At 40.5% G+C, this 27856-nt stretch overlaps 2 protein-coding genes across 3 annotated transcripts in view; one reads left to right on the top strand and one right to left on the bottom strand.

Annotated features, from left to right (window-relative positions):
- Positions 1-170: 170 nt before the first annotated feature.
- On the bottom strand, positions 171-10869 carry LOC117435929 (nascent polypeptide-associated complex subunit alpha, muscle-specific form-like). Its single transcript, XM_034060753.1, has 2 exons — positions 10402-10869; positions 171-273 (listed from the first exon to the last, which is right to left on the bottom strand). Exons 1-2 carry the CDS (start codon positions 10866-10868, stop codon positions 171-173), a joined length of 570 nt encoding a protein of 189 aa, XP_033916644.1. The 5' UTR covers position 10869.
- The window catches only part of SESN1 (sestrin 1), a 77694-nt gene continuing 60474 nt past the window's right edge, over positions 10637-27856 (top strand). Inside the window, exon 1 of one of the 2 annotated variants that reach the window (XM_031053975.2) lies at positions 10637-11371. In XM_031053975.2, the coding sequence (XP_030909835.1) occupies positions 11090-11371 (282 nt within the window). In that variant the 5' untranslated portion in view covers positions 10637-11089. The remainder of the gene's footprint in view (positions 11372-27856) is intronic. The other variant, XM_005154677.4, reaches the window with a different exon arrangement.

The following is a 27856-nucleotide window of genomic DNA, read 5'->3' as shown; positions in this document are numbered from 1 at the left end:
CAAAAGACAATCAAAAAAGGTCCATATAAATACACACATGTGCATGCAATGAGCTCTGCACCACTTCTGTGAACAGAGGAAGGCAACTTTGGAAACTCCTGAGAAAGAAGGTGGGTTTTCCTCAGCCATCTAACCTTTTGTCAGTCAGAATAAGTGGAGACTCACCTTTCCTATGGCCTCCAGTGCAACATGGCTCCCTTGCACACCTGTAGCTGCTTTAGTTTCCTTATGACTTCCACATAAACAACTTCTGCCGTTTCCAAGGAGATGAGTCTGTGGACGGTTGTAAGGAGGGCGGTGATCCGAAGCAAATAATGAATAGGAGAGGGAGGGAATAAAGCACCAGAAAGTTTTAGTCTGTGGTCAAGATCAGTAACATGAAGGTGGGGGGCCATGGGGGACATTCTACACAGGAGAAAGGGAAGCAAACCTCTTTTGTTCTGCAAGTGAAGCCAGAGGAAAGTGAAAAAGGCCAGCTCACCAGCCCTGGTGATAATGATCCAGCTAATACAGTGTAGACTTCAGTATAAGAACCCCCAACTTTGCCAGCATAGCAGAGGGTAATAACCACCCTGAAGCTGGAGGGGGAGCTCCTCAAGCTGATCCTAAGAGCACAGGCTTAGCAAGGGGTGTGAAGGAACACAACACTGCATGACCAAGACACCTGTGTTTGCAGAGCCCTTGCTGTGGACATAGTTATGGACGCCTTGCTCTCCCACAGCTTTCTCAGATGCAGAGGCTGAGGGAATGGCTGCTATAGTGCTTAGGGGCTCTGTCAGTGTTATTACTCTAGTAGATGTGCTCTGGTGGAGATGAGTCCTTTTATATCTTAGTCAGTAGTTTATAACAACTATCCTGCACAGGAGTAATGTCTACAGCACTGCAATCTGCAGGGAAGGACATGGGCCAGGAAAAGGAGCAAGTCACTCTACATCAGCAAGACATCACCAAACATCCTGGACACTTTCAGACCACTAGGGCAAGAAACCTATCAGGAAATAATTAAGTAGCTTGACGTATGTTTGGACGTCAACTGTCCTGCCATCAACATTTTCCCTCACAAGTATTTAAGTTTCTATAAAACCATGACAGACAAGTTTGTTTTCTAAAAAGGGTTACACAGCCCAAATCCAATGCCAGCTTAACCTATCACACTTTTATTCCATGCCACTGTGGATGATGGTACACAGCCCTAGAGAGGTGCTTTAAAGCAGATATTGCTTCCCCAATAGTGATGTTTGTACTAAGGCTTGTATGAGGCTTAGGGGAATCTAGCACTTGAACAACACTCGCTAAAGCAACCAAACCATGTTGTTTAGACAAGTCCTTCGTTGAGGAAATTACTGCACTCACTTGAGCCTGGGGAACAGCCAAGGTAGAACTATGCATATTAAACAGAGGCTGGAAAAATACCCCACTTACAGCAGAGGGGGTTGGAGGTAAAGAAGAAGGAAGAAATATCCCTCTCCCACACCAGTAGCCTGCACTGCTGTGGTAAGTAGGGTGAAGCACTTGCACTATGCAGGTCGCATCTGGAATCAGCATCGGCCCTTTGGATTTTTTAACCAGAAGTGACCCGGTCTGTGTTGGTGGATGCAGTGGTGATGCTCAGATGTCCAGTGTTATTTACACAGAAACCCACAAAGTCCATCCATGCGCAGCAACAAGCATGGGGCAACTCAATACTGACCATGGGCTTGCTATTAACCATCAGCCTGGCCAAGCCACCTTTGTTTGACTTCAGGCCTGAGCCAGGAGGCTCCTGGAGTGCAGGGCCACACAGCTGCAACCCTGTGTATGGTGCCAGGCATAACAAACTGCTCTGTAAAAGCACTTCACTACTGCAATTACACTGCTACCTCCTACCTTGCTGCAGCTGGTGTGCTCACCCCTGGGAGGTGAGCATGAGCAGTGCTGGTCCCTTCAGTGGGACCACTTCTGCCTGTTGGCTCACTATCACGTGCAGACAGGGAGCAAGCTTGCACAAAGGCTGTTAGGAAGCAATTCCACAATCAGATCCATACCTGTATATGTAACTTTAATGCCCCAGAGGAGAGCAAGCAAGCTGGAGTTTGGTACCTTAAGACAAACAGAATTTCCCATTTCATCATGGTCATGTAAGTGCTAATGTGATTTACCTTTACACTGTTTATATTTGTTTTTGCTGAATGTGGCCTGCACTGAGTGCCAGAGTACTGCATCAGGTTGCTGTAAAAATCAATTGACACTTTAGTTACTGCTGTCTAGCACAAGTAAGCATGTCAACAGTGGGGAGTTACTGAACACCACTGAAATCCTAAATGTTACAGAAAGGCCAGCTGTGACTTCCTCATCCCCCTCCTCCCCTCCTTTCCATTCCTTCCCTCTATTCCTAGCCACATCATCAAAAGTTTCAAAAAAAATTTCTCTGAGGTTAAAAAGTTCAAAAACATTTTGCTACATACATAGTTATGTAAAGCAGCATATGGAAAAGTTTTTTTTCCACTGTGACCTATTGCAGATTCAGGGAATAATTCTGGCTTAACAGTTTCCCAAAAGATATACACTACAGCAATAATGTGATAATGGAAGGAAGGGATGCTTCCACTAAATTCTTGAATGTCTGTTATCTCACAGAGACCCTGGTTCATTCAAAGTCACTGTGAGGGCAACCTCTTAGAACCAAAAAGGTGCTGTCAGAGCACCTTCAAAAAGGAAAAAGAAAAAAACAGATCGAAGCATTTTTCAGAAAGCAATACAAAGATCCCTATCTTTTGACCTGACCCACTGGGCATGCACAATTTATAGTGGATTTTTTCATAACTGAAACCAAAGTTTCAGATGAATCAAGGAATGATTCACTGTTTATCTGACACAAGAGAAATTTTTAAGACTTGCCCCAACACAGGCTGTACCAAGAAACTCCCAGAATGCTGGCTGCTGCTTTGTCTATTCAAGCCAAGCCTTGCTGGTGAAAGGTTATGTGAGAGGCCATTTTCATGACACAATCCAAATTGGTCTATTTTTTACCCTTTCATTTTCCTTTGAGAAACAGGGAAAAAGCTTGGTCAGCTGTACTAGCTGTGCTGCAACTCTCTTTCAGCCTCACTCCCGCCAGACAAAGAACAGCTTTTCCACTGGCAAAAAGAAATAAATAACGTTGTAGGCAAACTGCATTGTTGTTTTGGGAACACCCAGTCTGTAGCATCCTGACACAACTGCTTTAATCAGCCTGAAACATATGACCTTGCTCAGGACATTATCTCAGTAACAGGTACTCCTGTGCCTTCTTTAATCTAAGAGGGTTAGAAACGAAATGGTGACAGCTGAAAAACTAATAGGAAGTGAAACCTCACTGAATCAATAAAGCATTTTAATGTGTTTTAAAGTTCTGTCAAGTCCCACTTTAAATAACTTTAGAAAAAATGAATAAAATTTGTTAGAGAAAGCAAGGAACTTTGGAGTTTTTTTTAAAACTGACACAGGCAGATCCATGGGAATTAGTCTGCTATACAAGCTGTGACATACAAACTGACAGTCTCAGAACTGGATATATAAAGGTTAAATGATTGGTTTCTTCTTTGGTACTACCATAACAAAACCTATTAATTCCTGAATTTCATTTCAAATGCAGAACTTTCATATAATATTTTTTTTTCAGTCTTGGAAAAAAAGGAAAATAAATTACACTGTGTTTCTTCATTACACTGTAAGGACTGTGAAGTATGATAAAACCTGGTATTTCAATGAAGAAAAAAAAAATCCTAAGTCTTTTATTTCATTGTGTGAGACCTTATAAGCATCCATACTGATTTTTCTCTAGTTTGTCATTACCAGAGATAAAAGAGAAGAAAAAAGAGTTGTGTAATTCCTCATTAAATTGGGTTTTTGTTCATATGTGCATGATAAACTCAGATTCAATACTCTGGAGAAATAGAGTTGTTGCAAACTTCTTTAACCTGGATGAGCAAATGGTAACTGAACTTAGCATTCAGAGGAGCAAGACCATACATTCCTATCTAGTAACAATTGCTATATTAGCATGAAAGCTAGTGTTATCAAAATATTTCTAAGTCTTTAATCAGTCCAAAGTAATTAAATATAATCTTTTTGTAATAAGCATGAAATACAAACCCAAACACTATCAATGGCCACTAACACACTTTCTTGCTTCCCTTGTAGTACTGTTCCTCCTATCTTCTCCTTTTATCCACTCCTGTGTTATAGTTGCTTTTTCTCCCTCATCACCTCTCTTCATTGTACTTACATCATCCTATAGCTTTGTTGCTTGCTCTTCTCCCTTTGGTATTCTTTTTCTCCCCCTCCCTCTTCCTGCACAAAAAGTTGTCTTTATTTTTTTTTTTAAGTAAAAAAATCCAATTATTTTTCCCACATGAGAATTACTATCAAGTTTTTTTTCCTTTCATACTTACAACCCAGTTTCAACAGATGCTGTTTGCTCAGAGTACACTGGCTGATGTGGAAATTGAAGTTGCTCTCCTCAGTACTCTACATGAAGAATGTAAAAAATTACATTTTCTCCCCACTGTTATTTTCTGCTGATGATGCCATCATGCTCTTCCATATGTAGTTTGCTTAGCTTGGTCATTTCTCAAAAACTCTGCTTTTGCTCATTAGATTGGAAGCAGCTCTCACAGCTTTCTAGAGAGCAAAGCAGAGTATGTAGTGTCCTGATAGATTGGAAGGCAGGAGGAAATTACTGGCTCTGGTTCTTGACCTTTGATTAAAAAAAAAGAAAGACTTTGCTGTTGTGGAAAGGGAAGGTTTTCAAGAGTATCTTCAGAATAGAAGACTGTGTAACTATGCACAGGCGGAACAATTAGAGATTAGAAGGGCAAATGCAAAAAGACATATTAGGGTAGGGTGGGGCAAATGTAAGAGTGGGTTGAAATGACAGTTGTAGAGAAGAAATGACATGAGATAGGGTACTGACTCATTCACAGTAAACACTTCTACTGCATGATAATTTTCACCTTTTATGTCTCAAATATTTAATGGGATCACTGAAAGATAGTTCTGAACATTACAACTTGCCCTCTAGGCAGATGAAATAAGATAGACTATGTCCTCACTGTCTCCTTGGAACTTATTTTCAAAGTAAACTTCTGTTTTTACCAATACCTTTTCAGAGGAAATGTCAATCTCTTCATCCAACATTCTTTAACTCCTACTCCATGAAGATGGAGTAGAAGGTAGACTTTTAGCCAGATAACTAGAAGAGCACGGCAGGGACAAGCAGAGAAACACAAAGAGTGTAATTATTCATGGAATTTGTCTCTTTTACCTGCTACCACCCCTACTTTTTTTTTTCATATATTCATTTCTGTGCTGCTGATAGGTAGGCACCTGGTGGGGAACAAGAACTCCATTCTGCATTTATACAGCAGGCAACCTAAGAACAAGAATGAGGGGGAAAAAAAAAGTACTAACAAGGAAAAGATGTTTCACTCCTGGCAAGAAATGATTCCCAAAATCACCTCCTCTCAGCAACAGATAAGTCTTTACAGATGCAGAAAATCTGCAAGCAGATCTCAGTCAGAGTGAGTCCTCAATCTTATTTTGGAGACCTATCTTTTTGAAGAATAATTTAAAATAATTTAATCTGTTTACATGACTCAGAATATTCATAGCAACTCCAACACATCTACATTGCACATCCTGAACAGGCACAATAACCTAAGTATTAATGTCAAATAGTTTGTATATCATAAGGTATATAATGAGTACTCAAAAATGGTCTATCACTACTTCTGCCCTAAATTGTCTGGGAAAACTTAGAATGTTCAGAGCTATGCAACAGAATCCCTGTTTCATGTAATCTGTATATTTAAACTTCCATGACTTCAGAGATGCAAAGAAAATCTGAATAAGTTGCTATGAACTCCTGCACAATGTTGCAGATATAAAACTAACTTAAATTGATTATAAATTATTTAAGAGATATTCCTCCCCTATTAACTAAATATACAGTTTCTGACTGCAAGGTAATTTAGTGAATCTCTTGGGACTTGACTTAAATTCTTGCTAGTCTGTGTGACCTTAATAAATCAACAAGAGATGGGACTAGGACTGATGTTCCAGGATGCCTGAGCCTTCCAGCCTCATTGCTGAATCCTGAGTTTGGTAATGATAGGCTTACATTCCCTTTATGTAAAAGAAGTGCAGGTATATGGCCAAAACAAGCAGCATGTTCAGAGAGAAGATAACAAAAGCTGTGTGGGAAACTCTATCAATTTAGATGTGTGTGAAGTCCTACACTAGCACTTGGCACGTTTTTCCTCTTGGGACTCAGAATTTGCAGTCCTCTTCTAGCAGTGAGTGCCAAAATCTGTTCTGTTTAAAAGGCCTATTGGGCTGTCAGCAGATAAAAAATTTCCAATAAGCAATGTTCATTTTCCTTTAAAGTGTAGCTGGAGGAAATAGTATCCATCTTCCCTATGTTCTTAGCCTGTGGTTAAAGCATTGGCCAGGAAGTGTGAGTTCCTGGGAAGCATTCATGCTGCATCCCTGACCACCATACTAGACAGGGAGGAAGGCGAGCAGGAAGGAAATGGGGAGTCACCACCTTTTCGTCTGAAGTTAAGACCCTGTTCAGAAAGGCATGTGAGAGTCTAAGACAAGGAGAAAGCAGCTGAGGCAAAAGAAAGAGTAAAACAAGGATGTGTCTCTCTCCCCTAGTTTAATTGTTGAAAGTGTCCTGGGTTTTACTTGTACATTTTTATAGTAAATAGTTCCTGGATAAAAACAAGCACTGGCTTGGGAATAACTACCAGAAACCAGGAGTAAATGCTTACAGTTCCCCATGTCTTCTTCCTTCTATCTCACACCAGTGTCATACATTTGCCATCCTTCCTAACAGGGACACAACTTCAACAGTTGAGGTGATGAATGCTCCCCTTCCATTTTGCAGTCCTTCTGAGCACCTGGGACACTCTCCAGGGAGTTAGAAGTTGTTGATGTAGATCCCTTTGAGCTAAAAGCCAATTCTATCATCACTGAGTTACTGGACTGACGACGTGCATTCTTACCAAATATGGCTGAGCACTGAAGCCAACTGTGGCTATAACAGAAGAACCTGACTTGCTGAGCTCAGAGATGTTCCTCTCAGCTGGACCTCTTTTGGAACTGCTCTACCTAGTTCCTAGACCACAAATGGGCACAAAGGTGCCAAGATGCCCAGCTTGTTTTCTATCCAGAAACAGACTACCAGAGTTTAGGTGGCTGCTCAGTGGAGTTTTCAGATCTGAATTTTTAGTTTACCCATACTCTTTTCTGGAGTCTAGCCTTTAGTCTCTTTAGGCTACATTTATACAGTTAAATGGTATATAGTCAGAGATTTGGCAAAGTACAGCAGGACTTTAAGTGACCTGTAGTTCTGGTACATGATTAACTCAGCTCTTCTCAAAGCAACCCACCCTTCAGCATAAAACTACTTTATAGTCTTTCTGCTAGAAAAATTTGGTCTCCTAAAAAGAAGCCAGTGACTAACTTGCCCGTCCCTGCTGCAGTTGTGACATCTAAGGAGGCAGGGCTCTGGCACAATAGGCCAGAACACATGGTAGATGTACAAACACGTGCTCAGAAGTAAACCAAGGCCATCCTTTCTCCCACATTGTATGCTGTACCTTTCTCAATCATTGAGGCCAATCTGTGGGATGATACATGAGTCTGGACTTGACACCAAGCTTGGGCCTGGCTTCAAAGACAGTAGAGGACTAGCCTCTGGCTTTCTGGTGTCTCTCTACAAAACAGGAGTCACAGAACTTTGCTTCTTCAGAGGGCTTCAGAGTGGAGCACCCACTTCTTGTGGCAACATGCCAAAACAAAGATCTAAGAGGGGAGGGTGAACTTTTAGAAGAGATATTTATTGGTATTTACTGGTTGAAATGAAACAAGCCTCAACAAAACTAGGTGTAAATTAAAGCAGCTGAAGGTATCTAATTTAAAAAGCAGTTCCCTCTAAGCTGCACAAGTTTCACTGTGTTATTACTAGTTCTCCACTAATTGACTAAGTGTATTCTGCAGTAAAGTGCTGTTTTGTGACATACAGAAACTGGAAAACATTTTAAAAAATAAATGTAATTCAGATCTTATATTTTAGAAAAGATACAATTACAACTATTACGTATTGCATTATCAAGAAATAATTCTGCTGTTGCACATGGCTATAGAAGTCCTTATCTAGTTAAAAAAAAAGGGAAGTTGATAAATCATCAAGGAAGGAAATACTGAGGCTTAAAACAGCCACAAATTTGTTTTTTGTCAGCTTATCATTTTAGAAACTCAAATGTGGTAATTCTGGATGAGTTGCCAGATTGTTTCCTTCATAATTCTGCCTTTCTCTTATCCATTCTTTAGGGATCAAAAACAAGCATATTAACCTCAGTCAGTGAACACACAAATCAAACAAACACATTCCCCTAACTTCAGGCTCTGATTAATTCCAGTGGTAGCCTTTGACCTTGATTTCCACAGTGTCTTGCAGCATATACAGAAGCTTGACCTGGTATTGGAAAACTGCAGAGATTTTGTTTGGAAAAAATAAAGCCACCTCCATCTCCATTACCAAGTACTACATTAAAATCTATAAAACAAAGGGCTGAAATCTGAAGTTTAGGCCTTGGAGCCAGTTTCACAATCTGTTTCCTGTAACCAGAGTTCATTTGCAGCCTGTGGAAAAAACAACTTCTAAAAGATAAAAGGCTCTGCCGTGACTTTCAATCAATCTTAGCATTCAGTGTGGGAATTCAGCTGTACCAAAGTCTAATACCAACGCTTCAGTTATGAATCTGGTTGACTTCATTTATCTTGGATGCATGCAGCCATTGCCAGAGACACCCCACAAGTGCAAACTTATGGGAAAAAGGAGATCTATCCAACTTCTGAAGACCAAGATTAACACAGAAATAAAGCAAGTGCACATGACATGCCTATTCGCAGGAAAACTGGGAGACCATAATGAGTGACGACAGAACAGAACAGGAAACTGGAGTCTTAGCTGATGTAAAAACATAAAAGGCACTGGCAGAATTATTTTCTTTGAACCCATCAGTTACGATGGGTGGAGGCCTTGAGTGCTTAGAGAAGTCAAGACTCACATTTATTACAGGTAGTGATGATTTCAATAGATACATTGTTCACAAGGGTGCCAAAGGCCTACAGGAAGCAGCTGCATGAAGCAGTCCAGGCCTGTCCATGCTGCCAAACAAGGGCAGTGCAGACTACTTGTAGAAAGGATTTTATGGAAAAAAGAGATTGGTCTTCCTTGAAAGGGTCAGGTAATGACAGAATGACACTTACTTTTCAAGCTTTAAAGAAACAGTGCCAGAAAACAAAAAGGAATGTCAGATGAAGAAACCAGATTCTTTAAAGTTGTTGATGGGTGGTGTTGGTGAGTCTGTCCAGGCGCTGTTCCTGGAGTCAGAAAAGTGTCTTTTAGTGGTATGTGAATTGCTGCTTCTCCATCTAACTTCAGTTTTGAGGTTTAGATATTAGAGCGGAAATGCGTACATGAGAAGTCTGAAAGAATTCTGCAAGATCCTATATGCCTTATTCCTGTTTCAAATTTCCTTGCAAGCATTCTTTTGCGCTTCAGTATACTCAGAATTATGGTTTTATGATTTCATTAATGTGACAGCTGCAAACAGGTGGTTTTGCCTTTGTTTCCTTCTCCTCTCTGCTAAGAGATGAATTGGATCAAGGAAGTGATTTGGCTGAAAATTAAACTTATCAAAAAAGGCACCTTTTTGCCCTGCAGGAAAAGCAAGGGAAACACCAATACCAGCCTGTTTGGTGGTAGATTACTTAATCATAGAACGGCTGAGGTTGGCAGGGACCTCTGGGGCCATCTGGTCCAACCTCCCTGCTTAAGCCACCTACAGCTGGTTGCCCAGGGCCATGTCCAGGGCATAGACTTGTGAATATCCCCAAGGATGGAGACTCCACAACCTCTCTAGGCAACCGTTGAGGGTTCACACAGGGTTCAGTCATCCTCACAGCAGAAAAACTGTTTGCTTTAGTTCAGAGGGAACCTCCTGTGTTTCAGTTTGTGCCCGCTGCTTCTGGTCCTGTCAGCGACAAAAGCCTAGCTTCATTCTCTTTGCCAACCCCTTCATGTATTAATATACATGGATGAGAGCTCCACATTGTATTTACTTAGGCTACATCAAAGGCTTCTGCTGAAGCCCACACCTGCCAAGCCTCTGCAGTGGCTCGAACCACGCGTCTGCTGGATTTTTTGCCAATGCAAATCTCTGAGGCAAGTCCACCATCGGCATTGCTTTACTCCTGGCTGCTGCCAGCCAGACATCTCCTCTCGATAACCTGTTGCGGTGCAACACACACAAAACGAAACACCATCACGGGCGCAGCCTGTGCAGAAACGGAGGCGACCGGTCTTACCCTCCCTCGGCAGCCTCAGGCGCTGACAGGGGGAGGCGGTGGCAGCTTTGTCTCGGCTCGGGCCCGCTGCGCGCTGCCCGCCGGGACGCGTAGTTCTCCCCGTCGGGAGCAAGGCCGCCTTTCGGCCGGACTACACATCCCAAGACCCCCTTCTGCAGCCGGTTCTCCCCGCTGCGATTGGGCTGCCGGCAGCGAGTGCTGAAAGGCGGTTGGCGGGTGGGCACATTCGTCATGGGGGTTCCCGGCCATCCCTCTCTGCCCCCTCCCCGCTCCGGGTGAGGGGTTCGTCGGGGGTCTGTGGCGGCCCTGCCCCGGCGGGGAGGATTGAGGGGGCCGCCCCGCGGCGGAGAGGCAGGGCTGGGGCCGTCCCCTTCCCTCCATGCCTGGGGCGGGAAGGAGGAGCCGCCGGCGCCGCGGGGTGGTGGCTGCTCCACTCCCCGCCGGGAGAGGTGAAGCGCCAGCGGCATTGCTCACCCTGCAGCCCCGGCGGCCGGCGGTTGGCGCGGGCGCCGGCCGGGGCTGAGGGAGCTCCCGCCCGCTCTGCCCCTATGCGGTGCAGGCAGAGGTCTCTTCTCTCGCCGCCGTGTTTGTCGTCTCTGTGGGCAGGTTGGCTGCTGCCGGGAGACCGCCATGGGGCGGCCGCGTCGGGGCTGCTGAGGAGGCGTTGGGGAAGCAGCCCGGCGGCCCCATGGAGGAGCGGGAAGGTGAGATGCGCTGGGACGGGCTGTGCAGCCGCGACGCTGCCACCCGTGCCGCCGCCTTGGACACCATCGGGCAAGCCGTTCTCCGCCGTAGCGAGACCATCGCTCCTGTGGCGACAGTGCCGCCTACCCGGGCCGCCGACGGGCTTCTGGCTCCCGCCGCCCGCGACGGACTGAGCGAGGTGCTGGCCCGCCTGCTCATGCTCTCCAAGCGCTGCCCCTTCCCCGACGTGAGGGAGAAGAGCGAGGTGATCCTCAGCGGGGTGCAGGTAAGCACAGCAAACCCCACCTCCGGCGTGGGACTGGGCACTCTCGGCTTTCAGCTGTGCAAAGAGGTGGGCGCCTGGTCAGGTTTATTCGTGCAGTAATACATGCTAAATGCCCCCTTCTCCTCTCCTTCCTCCCCGAAGAAACATTTGGAAAAACATTAAAAAGCGGAGGGGAAGCGTCAAGTTTTTGAGTGTAATCCAGCGGAGAGGATTTAGCGATGAATGGCTGGAAAGTAGCTGGTCTTTGGGGCATCCCGAAGGGAGCGCTAAAATGAGACCTGTAGTGCTCTAGTTTTGGTCTGTATGACCGGTGTTGTGATGTGACCAGTTTGCACAAAAGCAGAAAAGATTTGGATATAAATGTTCGAGGTGGTCAATTAAAGATGTAAATCGGTATGGGAAGTTTTTTTGCTTTTAAAAGCTGTGTCAGCTTCAAGACTATTAAGGCAGAGCGTGTCAAAATTCCCTTTTTGTTGTTTATTGATAAATATTTTCTCCATTGGAATCGGTAATATCAAAAATATTTTGTTTATAGCTTGTAGGCTGTCTATCCAATAGAGGATTACATTTACTGACCTTTTATGCTAACAAAAATAAATGTTACTTTGTACTCTTCCACTGTTACAGGCTAATTATAGTTACTTGTGTTGCAGTTTTCTTGCTCACCTAAAGTTTTTGTGCCCGTTTTGAAATTCTGATGGAGGGCTTGTATCAACGGGTCCTCAACACTGCCAACAATACCACTTGCTGCAGAGTAGGAAAAGGAAATTCTGGTATCTCTTAATCACAGGTGGATACATAGAGCTGTTCTCAGAGTTAACTGCCTGATTCCTACTATTGTGCTTTTTCTACCTTAACATTAGCAGGTTTAATACAGGGGAATCTAAGTGAAAAATACAATATAGAAGACCATTATGAATATATTAAATACAATGTACACAAATACATATTAAATATAAAACATTAGATATACTAATGTATACAAGAATACATGTATATAAGTATTTTAAAGGCTTGAGATGGGTAGATTCCTATTTGCTCTGTCCTACTTTGAAGTGATTCAGAGAAAATCTGAAAATCAGGTTTGGATTTTTGAAGCTGAGAAAGACAAAGTAAACAGCCTAACTTTTCAGTACAATGTGATATGTACAGTATAATGTATTTTATACAGTTTGGGCTGTATTGGGGCATTTTCTTCAAAGCAGATTTTGCCAGTAGAAGCTATAAACACATATAGTTTGTGTGAAAGTCTTGACAGCTGTACTGTTTTTCTTTACAAAACCCAAACCAACAGAACAAAAAGACCAAAACAAGAGCAAGCAAACAAAAACTTTTAATATTAAGTTGAAAACTTAATCTGGCACTTTTGCATCAGCATCTTCCCTATTAAAGGTTCAAATGAGAAGTGAACCCATTACCATTGAGAATGAGTCAGTGGAACAGACTGCTAAGGGAAGACTTGCCCTTATCAAGCACAAGTTATCAGAGCCTATTCAGAGGCCAAGCAGATGGTGATCTCTCACGTAACTCTTGGAGGAGGTCAGAATACATGATCTAATGACTCCCTTTTCAGGTTTTTATATATGAAGTTACTGGCATGTTCAACTATTAGTCTTGTTTAGGAGCTTGGTTACTTGCTTTTTTTTTTTTAAATAGGTCAAAAAGTTCTGGCAGTAAAGAAGTCCATCTTGATACAGCAAGTTCAAATCCTGTGGTCATACCTGGCTTGATTAATGAAACTAAATGGCAAAGATATAATAAATATGAAACCAGTTGTGTACACATCAACTGCAGTAAAGGTTTAACAAGTTAAACAAAAGAAAACTAAATACATCATTACCTTAAGAAAAATTTTTAAAAACTGCTTTTGTAACTTTTCTCTTTAGGGAGTAGATCTAAGAGAGAGGTATTCTATATTCTTTGAATATAGAGTGGCAAGTTTTAGTTTTTATGGCTGTACTAATAAATGAAAATTTTCATTATAATCTTTGGATCCATATTTGTGGAAGAAATAATCCCATCCAAGTATTCCATTTTGGATGCTGTGGACTACTGTTAGGTGTGAAATGGTTTTCTGTTGATTTCATGGCCAAGAGGAATTTTATTCAAATCTCTGCAATGAAGGTGGTGGATAAAGCAAACTATTAAATTCAATATAAGTATCCAATAGAACTCATGGCCTTCAGCAGTGATTCTAAAGGTAAATAGCTTAGTAACATTATAAAAATGTGAAATTCTGTTCAGCACAGTATCAGTACTTAAAGGACTGGCTTGTTCTACCTTATCTCCCTGTTTTGGAGTACAAAACAATCTTCAAGTTCACAGCAATATGTACCATTATGTCTAAACCTTACTGTCTTCCAAGTTATTCAATGACATGGAGCCCAGAGCAGGAGAGACAACTCTGAACCCAAAGGTCCTAGGAACAGGTCCTGCCCTCCTCCTCTGTCCTGTGGGATGGCCAACTCAGAGTGGTCATCTGTGCTTAGACTGACACACCACACCCTATGAAATGGAGAATTGTAAAATGTGCTTTCTTCATCTTTCTGCCCTGTATCCAGGATAGGTCAGTGAGGAAATTAAAAAACTGAATTTTCCATGTGGTCTGACAGCTGTTTCTTTCTGGGGCTACTGCCCTCTTGTCTGTTGAGCTAAATGAGTAATATTGCATGAGGAACTATGCTGATGGTGTTTTTGCAGCTTTGTGTCTGGAGCAAGGTGGTACAATGCCTTATGTGGCTGGTGTAAGCTGCAGGCTTGGCAGCAGCCTCTGTCATTACAGCATACCTCTAAGCCTGTCTTTGCTGTGGTCTCTTTTTGGAGAAAAATTCCTCTGGAATATGGTGGAATTCTAAGTGTGCAACTTCTTTGCTGTTAATAAATAGTAGTATTGATGCCATTGTTAACAAATAGTAATGCCTGGTATTACTTGCAGTACTACCATAGTATAGAAATCTATAAAAATAAATTATTGCTTAATGTGAGTTCCTGTTGTTTTGACCTGCATTGAGGATAATGAGTTTCTTATTGCAGGCTATATATATAATATTTTTCTTAGCCTGAGAAAATATATGTCTCATTTACTTACAACTCTTACAACTCTTTTGTAAGAATTATTACAAAGACAGTATCAGTAAACTAGCCCCAACCCCCTTGTTCCTAATTGAAACTTTCTTGCTTTTATTAATAACAGTGAGGTTGCTGAAGAGCACATATGTATATACATACTTCAACAGCAATGCATTAATCAAGTAAAAAGAGTTTGAATGTTTGCATATGAAAATACTTTGACTATTTTTTGAGCTAAACCCCCAAATATATATCATAGCTTTTTGATAACTTCTAGCACATGTGGTATTTTGCACGCATTTATAGCTTATTGCTTATGACCTTGCAGAACAGCACGTCATTCCACCTAGCATTCTAGGTGTCTGCACATTAACAGATATATGGGAAATGAACAGCAGCAGAAAGTCTTAGCATGTAATCATTAAAAATATTCTGAGGAGCCTCAATCAGATCAAGTAGATGTATGTGACTGGGATATAAATACATGGTGTATGTCAGTAGCTGGAGAAGCATCATTGAAAGTGAGATCTGCTACTTAAAATCTCTCATAACTATCCAATGTCTTTTGATAAAGGCTGAGCAGATCATATGGCTCTGCTGAAGTAAGTAAATTGATAAAAATAGTCTTTTAGGTTAACAAAGAGAATGCATAGATGGAAGACAGGTTCTGCAGGATTGACAGGATGCTAACCTACAGAAGAAAAAAAAAAGATGACAGATCAGTAAAATAAAACCCACAAATGTCAAAAAGCTTAGAATTTGGCATGGAAAGCTTGACTGGGGCCAAATATAAGGAAGAAAGAAACTGGTCTCAACCTCTTTGAGAAGTACTGTTTAGTACCAGAAGCTTTCTTTGGGGGGAAAAATTAGTAATGAAAAAGACCACTGCTCTCTGTTGATCTCTTCATTGACATAAACACTAGACACATACAGGAAATGGGAACCAGTATTTGGCTGAAGATGCACATGAAGCGCATGAAAATGAGCAAAAGTGGAACAGTCAAATAATGAGGTGTAGCTAAAAGGGATATTGGAAGAAAGCAAGAAATAAAAGATCCACATGTTAATGGATTAATGGACAATACTGAGGTGATTAAAATGTTCTCTGAAATGGTTAATCAAGCCATTGTAGTTAACAGTCATGATAAAAGTATAAATGCTCTCCTAGGCTAGGGAGGTGAAAACCGGTGGGTTGCTTGGATAAACAAGATTTTCAGTCTGTTATGGCCTGATGAAATTCATTCTGAGGTGCTTAAAAAAAACCAAACAAGAACCAACCAAACAAAAAAGAATAATAAAACAGACAAACAAAAACCCCCAAACCACAAAACCCCAGAACAACTATCTGAAGCAATCTCATATAGTGGATAGCAATTTCAAGATAGTGGAGGGAAGTAGCAGACTCAAAAAGAATAATGGTGCATACCTCTTCAGTATGGGATAAAAGGGATGGGATGAAGAGGAAACTGAAGTTTTTTAACTTTAGCTCAAAGAAAAATACTGGAGCAGTCATGGAACACTGTTTTAGTGCTTGGAAAAAGAAATTGCACAACAACCAGAACAGATATATTCAAGATAAATTATTTTAACTCCAGCATTTCTTTTATTTCTATGGTGGAGTAACAGGCCTTGTGGTACAGAGAGATGCTATAACATTAATATTTTGATATACTGGAGTCCTCAATATTCAGATGGTATTCTCATTAACAAGCTAAGGAATTATGATCTAGAAACTACTGTGCAGCAAGCAAACTTAGCTGGAAAACTATCCTCAGAAAGTAAGCAAGGTCAGGTAACAAGTGCTTGGTACAGACTCTACAAGGTCTTGTCCAGCATGATCTTGATTAACAAAGGTTTGCACTTGTTGAATTGCAGATTACAAACTGGGAGGGAGAGTAAGAATACTGGAGAGCAGCCACAGAATTTAAAGTTATTTTAATGGTTACTGGGAGCTTGGATCATATCTTCTAGACATCTGGGTTTTTTTCTGAAGAAAATTTGAAGAAAACTGATGGTGGTATGGTCAGCTAAAAAGGAGGCTAACATAGTATGCTCCAAATAAATGGGGGACGGAGGGGATGAAAAGACTTTTGCAAAAAGGAAGAAAACTAGAATGAATGATTATTGATCTGAATTCCAGCAAGACTTGGGTTGGACATTTGTGACAAATTTTCAAGGCTTAGGATAGTAAGGCAATGGCATAGGCTATCCAGTCGTGTTCATCACTAGAACCCTTGTCTAAACTGTTCTTAAACATCAGGCAGGAGTGATATGCTTATTTGATCTCTCCCTAGGAAAGGCAGAACATCGCTGACTGGATGATATTTCCTTCCAGCCTCTTTTCCTGTGTTTTGTGTTGGTAACTGCTTGGAGGGACTCACTAAGTGCTTTCTTTCCCTTTGATCTCTGAGACTGTATTTACCCAGTATGTAGCACTGGAACTTGTGGTCTATAACTGCTGTCTCTTACTAAAAAGCAGCAGGTGGGCTGGGAAGGACTTTGAGTACCCTCTTGTTTTCTTTGGCCTACTGGTCTAGTGGATAAATGTAACAGAATCCCATAGTTTGCAGAGGGCTGTATGGGTCATGTCAGCAGCCAAATATTATTATGACCTTTGGGTACTAGCTGTGACCTAGGCTTGTTTGGCAGGGGACATGGAATACCCTTACCTTTCCTAATCTTGGCAAAATACTTGTATGGTTTTAGATTAAATGAGCATCCAGAAAGGATGGGAAGACATGTTAAAATGTGACATGGGAAGTCACAGCCAGAGCAAGCATCCTGTCCTCTTCCTCCACCACAGTGTATGGGACAAATAAAGACTCTATGAGGAGAGGAGGTAGTATTTCCCTGGTGCATGTCCATAAAGGATAAAATAGGAGTTACTTTTCTGTTTCATTGCTAGATTGTCTCACAATGGAGTTTAGTTTCTCTTTGTTTTATCTATGCTCCACATATGAGCTCTGTGGTGCACACTTTTTAAGAGCAATAAGAATGAAACTCAGATAGGCTCCTTACTCTCAAATGGTTTATTTTGATGAATCCGGTATTATAGGCGACTTTCCAAATCTTTAGCCTGCTTTTGGCATAATCTATTATAAATGACCTCATAACTCTGTCTTTTTAGCTTTCCTGCACAACAGAAGTAATTTTCGTTAGTGAACTTTGGAATCTGTAGCTAGGCAGATCTGTTAGGTTGTGGGATTTTTCTGAGTTAATTTGACTGGGTCCTAATGCGTGACAGTGATGTTCCCCTGTGATGCCTGCTGTTGATCAGTCATCGTGTATCTCAGATGAAATTTATAGTCTATTCAAGCCTATGAATTCCAATATAATATTCTTGCTGGTGGTGGTGAATCTGATCCATCTGGAAGTTGACTAGTCTCCTTACACAATGCAAATACCAAATTGTTTTCTGTTTCCCATAGCAATGTTATGTAAAGTGAATAAAGACCTCTCTTTTCTTTTTTTTCTCTATTATGAGGGCACTTCAGAGCAGAAGTGTGTTTTGTCTCTTCCAGCCATTAGGTGGAATGGGATTATTATGTACTGTAGAGTGCTTCCTTCAAAGCCCACATATCATTGACAGATTGACAATTTAAGAAACATTTGTTTGTTATGGTGGGGTTTTTTTTTGTTGTTCAGATACTCTTCTTAATATTAGGAGAGCTATCGAGGTAATGACATGATGCACTTAAGTGATCAGTCTTATTTAAAACTTCTGCCAGGCTACAAAAATAATTGCCACCCTGCACTATTTATTGTAAACATGTTTTGATGATGGGTCAATATCACATGTGTGGGGTGAGGCTGGATGGAGAAGTTAAGGAAGAAGACTTAATCTTGACATGCCAGGGAATGTTCTGAGCGGGCTTGTGAACATATCTTTTAAAAAAAACTTGAATTGTCAGTAGTCTTTAGATTTCCCTATCTGTCTCCTCCCTGTGTCAGCCTACTTGCCACCTTTCTGAAGGTTTCAGTCTGTTAGTTGAGAGATGAAGGGAAAATTTCTTTCGTTGAGCTTGTCAACTGCAGAATTGCTTGACCCTGAGAACATTTTGGTTGGAATAAAGAGTTGCTTGAAAACAGAAGGTTCTCAAAATGATGTGTAGTAAGATAGCTGAGTTGCTTCTAATGCTGGTTCTGTGTTTGGAGCCTTTCCATAATTTTCTATGCTAGCTGTATGCCATTCGTGTATGGAAATGAGCATTGCTTAGTCAACATTTTCTTATGGTTATTTGGGGTAATGTAATTTATGGGTTTATGTGATTCTGATGAACATCATAATTAGAATTTTTACTTTGAAAAGAAGCAACGAATGAAGCACACATTTGATTGCTGCATTGATTTTTATTTTTTACTTCATAGAAATGTTTTAAACTGAAGACATGGAACACAAACATTTCCTAATCTCTTACTGTTTATTAATGTGGTAAGCAGCTGTAGGATGTGCATTAGTGGCTTACATGAAAACAAAAGGTTTGTTTCCTGATTTTTTTTTCCATAGGAGCTAATATCTAGAAATCTATAGAAACAAGAAATGCTTCAGCTTGAATGCATTTTGTAAATAACAGCATCTGTTCTCCTGATCTAACAGTTGCTAAATCACACCAGCTCTGGTTTAGATTATTTTATTCTGCCTCACTTTCTAGAGGTAATTCTAAAAGTTGGCTGTTCTTTTAAACTCATAGCTGGAGATGATCTCTTCCAGTCTCACGTATTGCAGTGTCAATTTAGTCCCTTATCTTAAATTATTTTTCTCACTCTGATAATAATGGGTAGCAGGGATTTTTCCCCTCTTTGCATTATGATAAAGGTTCTGCTCTGCTTTCAGTTGCCAAAAAGACAACGTTTTTCGATTTTCTCCAAAAAAATAAAAATCTTACTATTTGTTTTCCCTATTTAGTATATAAATAACTGTCTTCCTTTTGGGCCATTAGCATGCATTTGGATGCTTTTTGCTAACATATGAAGAAGTTTTATGCATCTTTAGATGTTCAAATGAAGTGAAAACCACTAAGAATTTGGAAAGGCTTAGAAATTAACATGCAATATGCCAAATATTAAGTAAAAAAAAAAAGTATGGACTTCTAGGTTGTGTAAAATACATGTTCCATTAGCATGACCAAAACACATTGTTTAAAAGAAAATGATATTGTCCTACTGTGGCAAGTGCGAAGTGATCTTTGAAGAAACACTTGCTGTTTTGTCATCATACTCTTGACTTTTTCTCCAGGTCAGGGTTTCTCCTTTTAAAATAAACATAGTGGAAAAGTACTGAATATACCATTGTGGGACAGAAAAATAGTTTTGAAAGCTTGAGTATATTTTCCCGTGGATACTGAGTGTTTAAATTTCCAAAAATATGGTTTGCTGTCAGTATGGTTTTCTATTCCAGTAAGTTGTTTACAGTTTCAGGGGGGAGGAAAGGGGGAAGCTTAGCTCTCTCTCCAGAAATCAAGTGAAACATGGAAATCTTCACTTGGAGCTATATACATGAATTAAATCCAAAAAGTTAAGTGGTGGTTTTTTTCTTGTTTACCACTTTCATGATGTTTCCAATTACTTTGACTTTATTTTTTTTTCTTTGTGTTTTCTTCTGGAAAGCTTATGTTAGATTGCTGCCAAAAGCTGGGTTGGGAAGGTGAACTGGTTTAGTTATATTTAAACCTAGTAAACAATTAACCATTTTCCTTACTCCAGCATTATGTAGAAACCAAGCCTGTTCTTTCAAGTCATTCTGGGTCGAAAGTATCACCCAGTGTTGTGTATTAGTACCTGAATATTACCCAAAAATATACTGGGCTGGTATTTTAAAAATAGAGGTGATGCTAGAACACATACTGCTACTTACGTAATCTGATGTAAGTCTTCCTTCTGTGCAACTACAAGAATTTACTTTCAATCCTGGCATAGTGCTAAAGGAAAGCACAGTGCTTCTGAAAACATGGGGCTGTTTTTTACTGTAAATGAATTTGAAATTGTAACTTCACTTTTCTATGCTTTCTGGAGTCAGTAATAAAATTTTTGCAGTTGCAGGTCTTTTGTCTTTGTAAATATCTGTTTGGCTTTGTGAGCCTCTTTTGAGATTCGAAGTAACAGCCTCTTAGTTCTGCCTGGGATATTCTTGCTTGCTATTTAATTGCAATTTGGTTAAACAGTTATTCTTCTAAAATAGGTATTTTAGTCAAAGATTCCTTAGCTCATATAGAGTAAACATGGAATAATACGATACTTGTTCAAAGGAGGAACAACGTTGAAAATGGAAACTTACTTGGAACTCAAAAGCCTTTCCTGTGCACTTTTTTTTTTTTTTTTGGAGGAGGAGGGGAATCTCTTTTCTGAAAGACTTTTTTCCATTGCAGCTTGTTGCTGAGCCTCCACTGTTCCTGGGTGTTTTGGTGCAACAAAACTTTTAGCTTTAAAATGCAGCCTGTTTGCCAATAGCACATTCCACTTAGATTAAACTGTTTGTTTGGATTTTCCATTTATTTCAGTTTTAGTTCTAATCTAGATTTGCACTGATTTCCATGTAGAAAGACAGACTGAAGAGAAAAAAAGTTTAAGAAAAACTTTCTATTTCTCTGAATTTCAAATCGGTACTCAGTACCAACTTACGTCTGTTTAGCAGTACTAAATAATTGGCAGCTGCTATACATGCAAGGATTTCTGGAGCTCTATCATGTTATGAAGATAAGTCCTTATCAGGAAACGATTTGACCTAACTTCATATGTGTCCATTTTGTCCTTCCCATTTGTGTTACAGAAAAGGATTTGAAAGCATTGTAACTTTACCTTGATTACTGTTTTTTTTTAAAAAGGAGCTATGTTTATAAAAGTTACTTATATTTACCTAGAAATTAATATTTAAATAATTTTCTATAAGAAAAACTTTATTCTGACATTTTTATTGCTACTATTCTGTTCCAGGGTGAAGGAAAAGAAGCCAAATGGAAATGTTTTTGTCTGGCTTTTAGAAGACATATTGGTATCTTGGCTTCTAGTGTTCTGCTTTTCTAACTATTCAGAACATGGCAACTCTGCTTGGCTGATATTTTCTGGAATCTGTCAGAAGAAGAGTATGTGTAGATCTGGAAGGTCAAATGCTTCTCTTTCTTTCATTACTTGGTGTCAGACATTTCTGTTAAAGGATTCAAGTATTTGGGTACGGTTTCACTAGGAATAAAAGCTGTGTTTTTTAATGCAGAAAGTACTGATTGTATTGCATAGTGTAAATATCTGGAAATTTTAGATTCTAAAGGTAGTAGGTAACTTGTTATTGCTTATGCATTAAATGAATACCTGATACTGAAGCATAGGTTGGTTTGTGTTTTTTCTTTTAGAGTTAGCTAGTAAGTTTGCTCACAGTGCTATAAGAGGCCTGGGGAAAGTGCAGTCTTCATAGACTTTGAATCCAGGATGAAAATCATTCATTGCATCTAGGGCCAGTGGAAAATATGGCTGCTTCATGGTGCTTCTAGTGCACAAATTAATTTTATAGTGATAGGCTGTGATGTGCTTCCTATGTTTGTGGCTTACACCTATGTTCCTCCTCTCAGAGCCAGAGGTCTGCATTAGAGGGTTCAGCAATGCAGTGTCTCTCACAGATTTGCGTGTTTTGTGGAGAGATAGAATTCCTGTATCTCGGATCTTCTGGGGTAGCGTAGCCACATGTCTCAAAATTAGTTCCCAGTAGTAATAAATCTTCATGCGTGAAGATTAATTATGGTAAGATGATTGAGAAGATTCTTCTGAAAATCTCATGTGAAAGCTGAATGACTTGCTGTTCCCTCAAAAAATAGTTTCTAAAAAAATACTTTGAAAGTTGTCCTTGAGGTTAAAAATCCAAAGCAATTTACAAATAATAAATTTAGATTTTAATATCAACTTCCTAACCTGTTCTTGATGGGGTTGGGAAACTGAGGATTTCTGTAGATGTACACTTTCAAATTGTCTGTTTAAAGATGACTTCAGGAATAAACATGTCTTCTGAGATATAGCATCAGATTTTATATAGGGGGCAGACCAGATGGAGGAATTGTTTTAAGAAGTAACTTAACATATGAAGCAAGGCATGAAGTCCTTCCAGTTTATGTGTTCAGTCAGGAAGGAAAGATTCTTGGGTTTTAATTTTTAATATTGATAGACTTCCAAATAGATCTGTGGTGGCGTATATACATCAGTAACAGTGTTACTTAAATAAACAGAAATGGCATTAAGGTAAAATACTGGTCAAAAATACTTTTTTTTTCCCTGAGAAAACTTTACAGTTAACTTAAAAATTTACTTTACTTGTAGACTTGCAAATGGACCTTTGAAGTGGACTGTTCAGTGCCCACACCTCAGAAATAAGACTTTAGCTTTTTCATGTTTTTGAAACAGCTCATTTCAATGCAGCTCATCAGAAATTTCTGAGTTCTTGTAAATGCTTATTATGCAACCTGAGAAGCTTTCTCTGAAGTAAATGAGCAAAATGTAGACATAACCCTAAATCCTTGCAACATCTTAATTTCAGGACTAAACAGTGTGTTGTTTAGGGACTGTTTGGGACCTTTGTTATTCTGCACCTGTTACCTAGATGCCTCAGTGTTTACCTCTTACTGATAAACCACAATACTGCTGCAAATCCATCAATGCAGCAATGACAACTGACTCTGAATATTATATATATATATATATAATATTATATATAGCCCTGTTTAACTCTAGTTTGTAATGGCCTGTTTCAGTTGGCAGTTGTAACGGCATTTGCACTTTATTCAGGGTTGCTGTCATGGGACATCCAAAGAAGTATGTTTCAGTGAAAGCCTTGTGCTGAAGATATTGCTTGGGTGCAGCCCAGGTCATCCTTCACTAATATAACCTGTCTGGTTCTGTCCTCTGTGAAGAAGGCTAGTCTGTGTGTGGAGATTCTGCAGTAGCAACACCTTACATCTATCATTTCATATTTGCACACAGAAGTTGCCAGAAAGGTACCTTCGTGGGAGATCAAATGGGCCAGATGCCAGAGTTGTAATCTGTTAGGGTGACCTTTGTTGTGTTCATCCAGTCCCTTATGCATTAGCAGTCCAGCCAAAGCAGAAATCTTTCTGGCCATGCTGGTACTTGGCATTGTCTGCAATGGTTTCAAATTTGTCTCGGTGCACTTCATAATAGCTTGCTATTGCGGAGGGATAAGCTAGGGAGAAAGATACTTTCTTCTGAGTTACTCCAAAACATTTTCTAGATTTTCCAAGCATATTTAAGCTGTGAATTAGTCCCTTGGATGTTACAGTCTCACCTTGGCTGCAGTGGTCCTGAACTGAATGGAACTATATAGGATCAAGCCTAGTAGGCTTTGCTGTCTAGAGCTTGGCAAATTTGGAACCAAGACACATCCTCTGTCACTTGCTGCTGGTGAAAATAGTTCATTTGTTGCCAGTTCTGTTAGGACTAAGTGGGTATGCTATATTTTTTCCAAAAGACTTAAATTTCATTACAAAAAAACTCAGTTGTTTGTTTGTTTATTTGTGGGGTTTTTGGTTTGGGGTTTTTTTTCTTTATATGCAGTTGGCTTAGGCAGCTATGAGGAGATACCATTGGGTATACAAATATACAAATCTGTATCATCATGTGAGTGTTTCCATAACTTCAGCAGAAAAATTAATACTAATCTTTAAATAGTTTCTCTAGTATTTGAACATTTGTTTACAAATAACAGAACAGACAATTGAACTAAGTAGGATAGTAAAAAGCATCTAGTTCCTTTGTTGTCTCAAACTTTCAAGAAATGTAAAAGGTAATCAGTTTGGAGATGGCATGTGCTGTAAGTTGTTGTTAAGCATATACGATATGGTAAGGCAGTTGATCTAAAAACAAACTCTAAATTCTTAGTGACTTCTTAATTCTTACTGAAGCAAATTATAAAGCTCTAGAAATGTCTTAAAACAGTTTCTTATTTCTCTCATAGTGGAAGTAAGTCTAGGAGATGTGTGGGGCTGGCTATTGAATTGATTCCCCTGTACCACTTTCTCTGTATTTGAATTTGGTTTTGTGTGGCAAGGTTTTGTTAGCAGGGAAGCGGAAATGGGGACGGGGGACAACGACTACAGGGGTGGCTTCTGCAAGAAACTGCTAGAGTTTCCCTCATGTGCAACAGAGCCAATGCCATACGGCTCCAACACCAACCTGCTGCTGGCCAAGGCCAAGCCCAAGAGTGACGGTGGTAGGGCCTCTGGGATAGCAGAGTTAAGAAGGGGAAAAAAGCCTTGAGCAGCTGTAGTGAGAATATGTGAGAGCAACAGCCCTGCAGACCCCAAGGTCAGTGCAGAAGGAGGTCAGGAGGTGCCAAAGCAGAGATTCCCCTGCAGACCATGCTGAGGCAGGCTGTGCCCCTGAAGTCCATGGAGGTTCACGAGGGAGCAGATCTCAACCTACATCCCTTGGAGGACCCCACACTGAAGCAGGGGTATGCCTGAAGGAGGCTGTGACCACGTGGGAAGCCCATGCTAGAGCAGGCTCCTGGCAGGACCTGTGGCCCCATGGAGAGAGGAGCCCACACTGGAGCAGGTTTGCTGCAGGATTTGTGACCCTGTGGGGGACCCACACTGGAGCAGACTGTTACTGAAGGGTGGCATCCTATGGAAGGGGCACACACTGGAGCAGTTCATGAAGAACTGCAGCTCATGGGAAGGACTATGTTGATGAAGTTCATGGAAGACTGTCTATGTCGTAGTTTAAACAAAGCCCCCCAAATCCCGGAGAGTTAGGAAGGAGAATCCAAAGAATGTAGCCCCCACGAATTGAGATAAGAACGGTTTAATTGCTAAGGCATAACACAAAACCCCTACTGCCATTTACTACTACAAATTATAATGATACAGCAAACAGCAAGTGAAAAGAATACAACACCCCACCAGCCACCGACCCATAACTCACTCCACCTTGCCCGGCCGAGCACCATGTGCTCCCTCCTCCATTTTTCTCCAGAGCTCTATCCCTCCAGCCTTCTCTTTCCCAGTATCCATCCTGGGCATCACGTGCTATGGTATAGAATACCTCATTGACTAGCCTGGGTCAGGTGTCCTGTCTCTCCTTCCTCCCGGACTCCCCTCCTCCACCTGGCTGGAAAAAAAACCCTGAACAAAAACACCCTCAAAACATGCTCAAACCATGACAGTCTACTATGGGAGGGACCCCATGCTGGAGCAGAGAAGGAGAGGAGTCCTTCCCTGTGGAGGAAGGAGCAGCAGAAACAACCTGTGATGAACTGATTACAACCCTCTTTCCCCATCCCCCTACACCACTCCAGGGCAGGAGCTGAGAAACTGGGAGTGAATTTGAGTCTGGGAAGAAGGAGGGGAGGGAGGGGGAGAAGGTGTTTTAAGATTTGGTTTCACTGTCTCATTATCCTACCCTGATTTGATTGTAATTTCCCCAAGTCTTGTTTTGCCTCTGACATTAATTGTTGAGTGATCTCCTCCTGTACTTATCTTGATCCCTGAGCCTTTTATTACATTTTCTCTCCCCTGTCCAGCTGAGGACAGGAGTGATAGAGTGGCTTTGGTGGGCACCTAGTTTTGAGCCAGGGTAAACTCACCACAGTATTTCAGCTATTTCTTTGGTGTGATTTTAGAAAGTGAAGTTTAGAATTTGCTGGGATATCAGTGTTTGCTTGGTTGTTTCAAAGATGATTGGTATATCAATAAAACCCATTTTTATGTGAAAACATGCTGCTTTTGACAAAGTGCTTGCATGGGAAGGTCTTCTCAGTAACAAGTGAAAGTCCTGTGAAGACTATGACAGAAAAATAGGCTTAGAATAGCCAGAAACTATGAGCATGAAGGTCTTGTATTCTAGTCTGTGCTTTGCCCCTGTCACACCGGTGACTTGAGAGGACAGTTGAAAGACAAAGTAGATATTCTCAAGCAGTCTAAATTTGATGTTTTTCTCTAAAGTGAAATTCATTTTCCTCAGTGCAAAAGTGCATTATATTAAAGCCAAAGTGGTGAGGAAGTTTCTAAGGCACTGTGAGATGGGATGAAGTATTTTACCCAACTAAGTAGTTGTAAATTAATTTTTAAATTAATGAGGTGAGCTGATTTTGGTGAAGATTGAAACATGCTAGAATTATTTTGCCAATTATAATGCTCAGTATTTATCTCCTGTTTCATTTTTAGAACACTTCTAAATACATGAACTTCAGAAAACTAGTATCTGAAGGGGGCTTATAAAGATGCTGGGGAGGGACTCTTCATTAGGGACTGTAGTGACAGGACAAGGGGTAATGGGTTAAAACCTAAACAGGGGAAGTTTAGATTGGATATAAGGAAGAAGCTCTTTACTGTAAGGGTGGTGAGGCACTGGAATGGGTTGCCCAGGGAAGCTGTGAATGTTCCATCCCTGCCGGTGTTCAAGGCCAGGTTGGATAGAGCCTTGGGTGACATGATTTAGTAGAGGTGTCCCTGCCTATGGCAGGGAGCTTGGAACTGGATGATCTTAAGGTCCTTTCCAAACCTAACTGTTCTATGATTCTATGTTTATATGGCTTGTTTGAAGTTCAGCTACTGTGATATTTTTTTGGAGAGAGGAAAAAAAAGTTATATTGTACTATAGAAATAGGTCAGGATTTTCCTGTACCATGAGGGCAAAGTATTTTTTCTTTATTCAGACAAAAGGTTTCTACCCCTATATCCCTTACTATGATATTGAACATATCTACTTAATTAGAACTTGGTTGTGAATTGCTTTTTTGTTTGTTTGTTTTACATAGAGATTTTAATTTTGACCTGGAGTATTTGTTGTTTCAGCAATAGTTGTTTGGCCACCTACTCTCACATTTGCAGTGGAAACAGTTTATTACGGGTAGTTACATTATTACCATCTGATGATCAAAGAACTATGGATGAAAAATAAATGGATTTCTTCATAAACCAACAGGTACTTCATAAAAATGTTGTGTACAACAGGCAATTTTCACATTATCCTGAAATAATCACAACTGCTTAATGTTTTTTACTGGGAGCAGTCCTGAATTAACAGGACTGCTCATGTGGTAAAGTGAAGCATATACTTGTTTGCAGGATTGAGGCTCTGTGCTAGTTGGTTTGTCCAAAAGCATCTTGATACCCTGCTGCATGATTCCATTTCAAAATATTATTAGTACTTCCTTTTATTATGAACAATTGTGTGTTTCCTCTTACAGGTTTCCTGGACCTTTTGTGGTCATAAGTTTTGTGATCCCTTTGCCAAGCTGACAGTCACAGTTGTCTCTTAATCCGTGAAGTTACATTGTGAGTAGAGAAGACGTAGGAAGAAGGTTTTGAATAGGCCATAATGAGCCTGGAAGCACAGTGTATTTATTTGTGTGGTGGGGTACCTTTTTGCAGGGCCTAGGAGGTTAAATGTAATGTCATGTGAATGCAGGTGCAGTGTTTT

Source organism: Melopsittacus undulatus, chromosome 3 (assembly GCF_012275295.1).
Source record: "Melopsittacus undulatus isolate bMelUnd1 chromosome 3, bMelUnd1.mat.Z, whole genome shotgun sequence".
In the NCBI taxonomy this organism is placed as follows: Eukaryota; Metazoa; Chordata; class Aves; order Psittaciformes; family Psittaculidae; genus Melopsittacus; species Melopsittacus undulatus.
The sequence above is the reverse complement of the archived record's forward strand: the minus strand, read 5'-3'. Positions and strand labels throughout refer to the sequence as shown.

Coding starts and splice junctions, on each gene's coding strand:
- LOC117435929 (XM_034060753.1), bottom strand. CDS start 10,868: ATGCCGCTGGCGCTTCACCTCTCCCGGCGGGGAGTGGAGCAGCCACCA. Junction 274..10,401: donor CCTGAGGCTGCCGAGGGAGG/GTAAGACCGGTC, acceptor AACCGTCCACAG/ACTCATCTCCTTGGAAACGG.